This window comes from Serinus canaria, chromosome 1 (genome assembly GCF_022539315.1).
Source record: "Serinus canaria isolate serCan28SL12 chromosome 1, serCan2020, whole genome shotgun sequence".
In the NCBI taxonomy this organism is placed as follows: domain Eukaryota; kingdom Metazoa; phylum Chordata; class Aves; order Passeriformes; family Fringillidae; genus Serinus; species Serinus canaria.
In genome coordinates, this window is record NC_066313.1 from 84,402,723 (window position 1) to 84,411,048 (window position 8,326).

The 8,326-nt window shown below is 50.1% G+C and overlaps 1 protein-coding gene across 1 annotated transcript in view; it reads right to left on the reverse strand.

The window, feature by feature from the left end:
* Positions 1-7,385, reverse strand: part of LONRF2 (LON peptidase N-terminal domain and ring finger 2) — a 34,117-nt gene extending 26,732 nt beyond the window's left edge. Inside the window, exon 1 of the mRNA XM_050971464.1 lies at positions 6,583-7,385. Within this exon, the coding sequence (XP_050827421.1) occupies positions 6,583-7,342 (760 nt within the window). The 5' untranslated portion in view covers positions 7,343-7,385. The remainder of the gene's footprint in view (positions 1-6,582) is intronic.
* Positions 7,386-8,326: the final 941 nt, after the last annotated feature.

Here is an 8,326-nt window from a genome sequence, read left to right on the forward strand (position 1 = left end):
AGCATGATGCCTTCTCACCCTTTGCCAGTGATGAATAAGGCTCCTGACCACTTTGGCTCTAGTCATGCAGCTCAGCAATGACTCTGCCTACAGCAGACCCTTTGTAAGCAGGCAAAAACTTCCACAGATCCAACTACAGGACCTTAGCGCTCAACCACAAGCTCAGTACAAACCAAGAGCAACATGAGCTTCTCCTCCAAATAACTTGACGTGTTTCCAGTGGTGACATAGATGAAGTATTTACTACTATTTTTCAAGCACTAATCCACAGTAAAATGGGGGGGGGGGGGGGGCAGTGGGGGAGGCACTGAGGGGCAGAACTCTGCAAAATATTTCAAGTTTAAAAATAACTCTGGGATTACTGCAACAGTCTCTAGGTAACCTTGACTGCTACTTTTACACATTTTTCTGTCCACGTAGAACAGAGCAAAGAGGTTTTGGACACAGACGTAAAGTGGATTCCAAGACATGATTTTACAGAGGATGGGAAAGTTCCTTTTTTAGCACAACTCCTCTAAGCAGCAAACAACTACTATTTTTTGTAGCAGGTAATTTCAGAAACACTACCTATCATTCTTCTCTTAAAGTCACCTTACATTAGGAGGTAAAAAATTAAATATTCTTCTGATTAATTATTAAAATGACTGAACCAGTTGCTGTTGCAGGAGTCATGACAGCTGTCTACCACCGCTTTTTTGTTGTTTTTGCTAAATGGCTGGTACAACATCAAAGACTTACTTCTTTATTACTGCAAACAGGAAAGTGTACCCAAGACATTGTGAGGAAGGAAGATTTGGCAAACATCTTTTTTATCATATCAGGAAAAGACAAATGGCCTTATCTTTAACAGCAGCCTTCTGTAAATGGTATACAAAAGAAGAGATCATTGAAGTATTCTAATATATATAATGCACATACAGGTGCATGTTCTCTAGCAGTTTTCTATGAATGAGACTTTGGTACCAGTACACCATTAACAAGGGTACAACCTTAGAAAATGGCAGAATAAATAAAATGCATACAATTGCATCAACAATCTCTACAAAAACTTAAGCACAGCTCTCTCTAAAGACAGTTCAGTCCTTTCACAGACTGGGACTCTTCTTTGCTTCTTCTGACCTTGACCCAGGACTAACAGAGAAATCCATGCTGCAGTAGGAAAGCACCTGAAGGGTGTTCCACCAGTCCACCAAGAAATTCTGATCATCCTTTCCCACCCTTGTCTGAAACAACTTAGACACAGACACAGAAGGAAAATGCCCAAGCAAATTATTTCTGGGGCATGGCAGAACGCTTGCCAACATCTATCTTATGGCTGTAAGCACTCAGTCTCACTCAAAGAATGCTTGGCTTCAAGTTTACTGATGCCATGCTCTCCAGGAAGGAGTGCAACCGCACAATCTGGCATTTACCTGGCAGGAAAATCTACAGCAATTGCTCTTGAATCAACTCCCATTGAAGGTCTGTAGCTTGCTTAGTGTCTTTTTTCTACTGCCTCCTGGCCTGCCCCACCCCCTTAACTCAATTCTTAAGAAGAGAGAATTTGGTAGGCATCAGATAAATTTCCATTAATTGCTTGACCACAAAAGTAATTAGTTCTGAGTGGCCACAATAAGCTTTCTTTTGGATTAGACTGGGATGAGAGGGGAGGGCTCTCCAAGGTCTGGCAAAGAGAGGCAGATTCTCCTTTTTCCACCAAAGCTCACAAAAACATCTGCATTTTGTTTCTAGCAACACCGCAACAACCACCCTGTGGGCCAGAGGTCAGTGAGAAGCTCTGCACTCCCAGAGACTGGAGACAGAGCATCCCCAGCAGCCACGCAGCAGCATGTCCCGTGCCTGCCCTGTAGCACTGTTACCTCTAACACTACTTTGGGCTTGGTACAAACTCACCTCCTCTCCTTGGCCTTTCCTACACCATCCTTTATCCAATTGACCCACATAGATGTATCTGCAAAGGAGCCTTTTCTTCCTAAGACCTAAGTTTTTCACTGTGTTTTGAAAACTCTATGATACAGCTGAGCCTTATTTCCTATATGCTCATTCCAGAAATCTTGGCAGGGGTGGAACTAAAATCCTGGGTGATGTGAGTGGCTGCATGAATTAGCTATCCCCCCCTGCCCCAGGACAAAGATACTTCTGCTCAGAAAGAGTCCATCACACTAGAAGTAAACACAACCACTTTGAGTGTTTGCTGAGCTCTTACAGCTTTCCAGAAACAATGATCTTCTTGGGCCTGATAAACTTTGCCGCAGTGGGTAACTACACACCAAAGCCAACATGTCTCATGTAGAAACAAGGTGTCCTGGAACACCAGCATCCAGATAAGATGTGTGCTACCCTCAGGGCTGGGACCCAACTGCACAGCACACAGCAAGCAAAAAAAAAAAACCCACACCTCACACCACAGGAGCTAAGGAAGAGTCTCCCCTCCACACCTGAAGAAGCTCATTTGAGGTTAGGGTCAGGTGGGCACAACAAGGTCACAGCCCTTCCCAGCAGAGCCACAGCCCCATGGGCAGGCTTGAGAGACCACCTAAGACCTGTAATATGCATGCTGTCTAATGACTGTACCCTCATGCCAACGAGAGCTTCATCTCTTTTAGAGCTGTACTTGGGAAAAGCTCTATTCACAATCTTCCCAATGAAGCAACAGCTACCTGTTGCCTCTCTAACTGAGAACTGCTTTGGAGGAAAAAAAACAAAAAAACAACAACAACAAAAAAAAAAAAAAAACAAAAAACCAAAAAAAAACAACCCAACAAAGCAACACACTCCCAAAAGCACATCCTCAAGATACATTTAATTGTCACTGAAATCTAGCTTACTTTAACTCCAGGCACACAGCTTAAAGAGTCTGTATGCCTGGATATAAGGAAATTATTGTACTCCTCCCAAGCACAGTCCCTCCAGAGAGTATCGCCAACAGCAAGAGAGCAGCAGGTGAAAGAACAAAGGGTACAGAAAGCACATACTGCACAAAGAGGCCCCAAACCCAAAAAAACAAAAGAAAGCAACCCCACAAACAAAGCAATCCTGCACACATATATCATATATTTCAGTTTAATTAACCGAGGAGTTCAGACAATCAAAAGTCTATTTAGAAGAGAAGGGATGTCAGAGAGGAAGCCCACCTCTGACCCCACACAAATGAAATTCAGAACGCTGAGGTAACGGCCATAAGAGCAACATTTGGACAATACTTGATATTATGATGGCTGAACAGCATAAAGCTTGGCACAAAAAGCGATCCATCTGGAAACAAACGCTTTCTTTCAAGCAGCCTGACATGTGCTTGCTTTGAAGCTGTGGTAATTAGATACCTTACAATAATGGAGGATCTATTACAATGTCTATAGCAGAGGAAAAAAAAAAGACAGTGACTTTGTATAATACAGCAGAGATCACATCTCAAGAGGACTGGAAGGATCAAATAGCAAAGCTGATTTTCTTAAGAACAAAAAACCCCAGTCAACCACACCTGAATTCATAGCAGACTACAGGAGTGAACATGGGAGAAGCATGTTGTTATAAATGTGATAGTTAAGGACAAAAGAACATACTCACTAACAGTATGAGTCTGTAAAACTAACTAGTTCAACTGGAAAAAGCTAACAACTTGAAGGCATGTAGATCTCTTCCCAAGCCTGAAATATGAAATATACCAGACATTCCAGATTTCACCAGAAATGTAATTCAAGAATTGAAGCACCTCAAGAACTGAAGTGTGAATCAGGAGAAGGTCAAAATCAGAATGAGCAAAGTGACAGGAAAACTTGCTTTAATATTGCATCACACAAAGCTAGTTGTAACAAACAGAGTAGAAGAGCATTCCACAAAAAACACCAGTAAAAAAATCCCACTAAATTATGTGTATTGCCAAGACACCTGGAATTTTACCTAACTTTATATCACAATTGTATAATCAATGTGTTCATGTACCTTCAGTCACTAAAAAGAAATTCTAATGATACCCAGACCCTTGTGCAATACACAAGCATTTGGAGGTTGTAAATGGCACTTATCTGCTCACACATCAGAAGTGTGTTCAGCCAGGAGTAGAGGAAACTGAGGGGACACCTCATCACAATTTACAGCTTCCTCATAAGGGGAAGTGGAGACCCATGCACTGATCCCTTTTCTCTAGTGATCAGGGATAGGACCTGGGGAAACAGCATGAAGCTGAATCTGGGGAGGTTTAAGCAGGATTTTAGGAAAAGATTTTTTACCCAGAGGGTGACTGGGCACTGAAACAGGCTCCCCAGGAAAATGGTCATAGCCACAAGCTTGACAGTTCAGGAAGCTTTCGGACAATGCTCTCAGGCACCTGGCATAACTCTTAGGGCTGTCCTGTGCTTTTAAAGTCATGCACATGCTAACATTTAAACACTGAACAGTTAGAAATGAGCTGTGGGGGTTTTCTTCCTTATTTACCATGATACTTGGCTGGAAAACAAGAAGGCAACTCCAGCATGCCAAAAAGCAGTACCTGATGAACATGTGACAAGAATTTAAGAACACGAAGCTCACACACAGCAGTTCAATTTGTGAGGAACAGCACCAGCATGCACAAAACATCAAAAAGATGATGGGCTGGGGGCATGGGCTGCTGTTCATCAGCAGGAATTTGGATCCACTACAGGGAAGTTACAACATGTAAGCCTGTGGCATTTGGATTTCAAAAGCTAGCAAGATATCTGTTACTATTTCCAATTACAATTTTATTAAAAAGAAAAAATTCAAGCTCACTGACAGAGTGAGGACTTTCTGAATGGATTCCCAGGATGCTTGGGAAATCACCGAAGACAGAAATAAGGACACTGCAAAGGAGTTATCTTGAGACCCTGATGCACAACAGCCATGGCTGGAGATTGTACTCTAGGGAGAGGTAGGAGAAAGACACATGCTGTGTGAGAACACCAGCAGCACACCACAATCTTCCCTCTCCTTTCACCCCCATGCAGATACAGCAAGAAGCAGAGACAACAGCGAGAAATAGTTCTCTAAAAAGATCTCCAAACATTAATTTCATTGATGAGATGCTATTTTCCCCAGCAGTAGGACCACAAACACAAAATATTAGGATGCTTCCCTACTGAAAACTCACCGTACCCACCAGTGACCTACATTAAGCCTCTCCTCTCCCTCTACTTCACCTTCCTTCTTGGGCTCCATCCTGCCCTACTTTAATAGGGATTACTTCAGCTAAACCACATAATAGTTTTATAGGGATAGATAAATAGTTTTATAGGATAGTTTTCAGATAGGACTGAAAACTCTAGCTGGGAAAGTGGAAGAAACAGCAGAAGCAATGGTTTCCACAGCCAGCATCAGCTGTGAGTAGATAGTATGTTATGCTATCCCATCCCAAACTCTTCTATCTCCAATGCCTATCATTGGCAAAAAATTGAAAGAGAGTCAAGGACTGGAATAATGGTGAAATTGTTTTTCTCCGCAGCAAAAGAATTAAAAAAAAAAAAATCAGAGACATTGATCCCTGTATGTAAGAGCTAGGATCAAGGAACACGATTTTTAGTCAATGCAGGGAAGGAGCTCATTGACAGAGCAGGGACACAATTTTCCCTACACTTGTCTTTCAAAGACATTTACCCACAGGATTTCGTCAGTGTTCAAATGACAAAGGCTTTCTCCCCTCTTCCTCCTCGATTAAACCGGACATCCATCAAGCTGAGACCGGAGGAGCGGCAGATCCCGGGGGATGCGCCGAGACCGTGGCTCTCCCCGCTGCACGCCTCTCAGCCATCCCCGGTGCTGTACCACCCCCACTGCTCGCAGGGCAAACAAGCCGGGCGCGCACGCACACTACTACAGGGCTACAACCGAGCGAGCAGGATCCACCTACTACTCGGCGCAGAACCTGAAAACAAGCTAGTTTTGATAAACTAAGGCTGCCATCGGTTTGGCAGAGTAGGAAGGCAGGCATTATTATTTAACGCCAAGCTCTTCAGAGAACACCCCGCACAGAGAAATCCTGCGTGTCAACAAAGAGGCTACGCTACGGTCCACGAGTGGACCCTCTCTCCAAGGCTAAACGTAGATAACCTTGAGTATTTTGCACAGTGCAAGATAAAGGAAATTTTCTGAGCTTTTACACCTACTGATATCCCATCAAGTGTTTTCAAAGCTTTTATCTTGCTGAAGGTGCAGCTGCACGTAGCTGAATGAATCTGATCCACGTACTCATTTCTTCCAGGAAGCCGCGGCGCGGCTCAACACGACCACTACTGCGTATCCTACACTGAATGATGGCTTCCCCATAAATAGGAAAGCGGGTTTTCTAGAAATACTGCATAATGAGTCATCGGCAGCGAACAGCTAAACGCCAAGCACCTTCAGAGCAAGGACAAAAATACCAGTGGAACAAAAATAGCCATTCACTGGAGCGGGGGGCGGGCGTGAGGAGACCCGCTGGCAGGATTCCCGCTCGTAGCCTCCCCCAAGCGCCCTCTCCCACCATTCACCGCAAGCCCCCTCCCCGCTCGGCTGCGGGGGCCAGCCCGGTGGCGGCGGCCAGCGCTGCCCCCGCCGCGCCCCCTCCTCCTCCCCGCCGGCGCCACTCACCCATCTCTAGGGCCTGGTTGTACTTCTCCAGGGCGGCCGGTAGCTCCTGGCGCTCCCGCAGCGCGTCGCCCTCGGCGCGGAGCCGCCGCGCCCGGCTCTCGGCGCCGAACCACTTGTGCAGCAGGTTGCCCAGCACCACGTTGACCCGCGGGCGGCCGGCGGCCGGCGGCAGCGCGGCGGCGGCAGGGGTCGGCTCGGCGGGACGGCGCGGGCGGTGGCAGCGGCCGCAGTCGCCGGGCTCGGCGCAGCGGCGGCAGTGGGTGTGCCCGCAGTGCAGGGTCACCGGCTCGCACAGCAGCCGCCGGCACAGCGGGCAAGCGAAGAGTTCGGGCGGGCGGCAGCACGCCGGGTCGCCCAGACCCTCGCCCTCCGCCCCGCTGCCGCCGGCCGCGCCGCTCCCCCAGGGCGGGAGGCGCAGCTCCTTGTCGCGGATGCTGAGGGCGACGCTCTCCGCCAGCTCCCGCAGCTCCTCGGGCCGCAGCCGCGCCAGCCGCGCCGCCGCGCCGTAGGCGTCCAGCGCCTCGGCCATGCGGCCGGCCCTGGCCAGCGCGTCAGCGCGGCGGAGGCACAGGCCCCGCTCGGGCTGCGGCAGCCCCGCCAGCTCTGAGCCGTAGATCTCGGCCGCCAGCTCGAAGTTGCCGCCGCGGAAGGCCTCCTCCGCCACCTGCAGCATCTCGGCGCACGGTCCCCCCGCCGCCGCCGCCCTCGTCCCGGCCCCGGCGGCGGGCGGCAGCGCGCAGGGCCCCGGGCCCAGCTCCATGCCCGCGCGGCGCCGCCGGCCCCGGGCCGCCCTACTCCATGCTGGGCCCGCGGCGCTGCCGACTCCGGCTTCTTCCTGGGAGGGGACGGCGACGGAAGAGAGGGAGGGAGGGATGGAGAGGGGGCGTGTCACATCTCTGCAGCAGGGGGGCGGCTCCCGGGAGGGGGAAGGGGGAACAGAGAACGGCGGCGGGGATGGGGGGGGGGGGCGGGTGGACCGACTCCCGGCTTATGTAAGGGGCGAGTGGTTAGGTAAAACCATCCGAGGCCGGCAGATCGCCCGCCCTCCCCGGGGGCAGCGGTGGCGCGGCGGGAGCTCCTCCGCCCCTCCCTCCGTGCCCGGCCGGCCGCCGCTGCCAGGTGCCGGTGCCGCACGTGCCCGTCCCGCACGTGCTCCTGCGCCGCCGCGCCAGCACGTGCGCCCGGTCCGGCGGCGGCGGAGGCTCCAGCGGGAGCCGGGCCGGGGGGGCTTCCGCCGTGCGGCTCCTGCCGAGCTCAGCCTCTTCCTTCCCGTTTCCTGGTGCCCGGCGTTAACCGCTTCCTCGCCGGAGCGGCCGGACCCTCCTGTCCCATCTCCTCCCTTCCCGCCGTGCCCGGGACCCGTCTGTGCCCGGGACCCGTCTGTGCCCGTCGCGCCGCCGGACGCGGCCTCTGTCAGTAGGACCGCACCGTGTAGGTCGGGGAGCGTTATCGGTTGTTTCTTTTTATTTCTCTCGGTCCCCGAGAAAGCAGGTACTTGCTGTCTCTTAAATAAATAAATACACAAATAAAAAAATAAAAGCATTTCCCAAACACCACAACTGTTAGAAAAAAATCTTTTTCTGTAAGTGGCAGCCTCGCCAGCACAGCTTGGGATCCACGAGTCGTGCTGAGCGCTGGCTTGTGCATCGGCAGCAACAATAAAGATAATGCAGCTGGAAGTTAGTTAATCATGCGTGAGTCAGAGAGGAATCCAACTTGCTCCGCAGGAATAACAGGAGCTGGG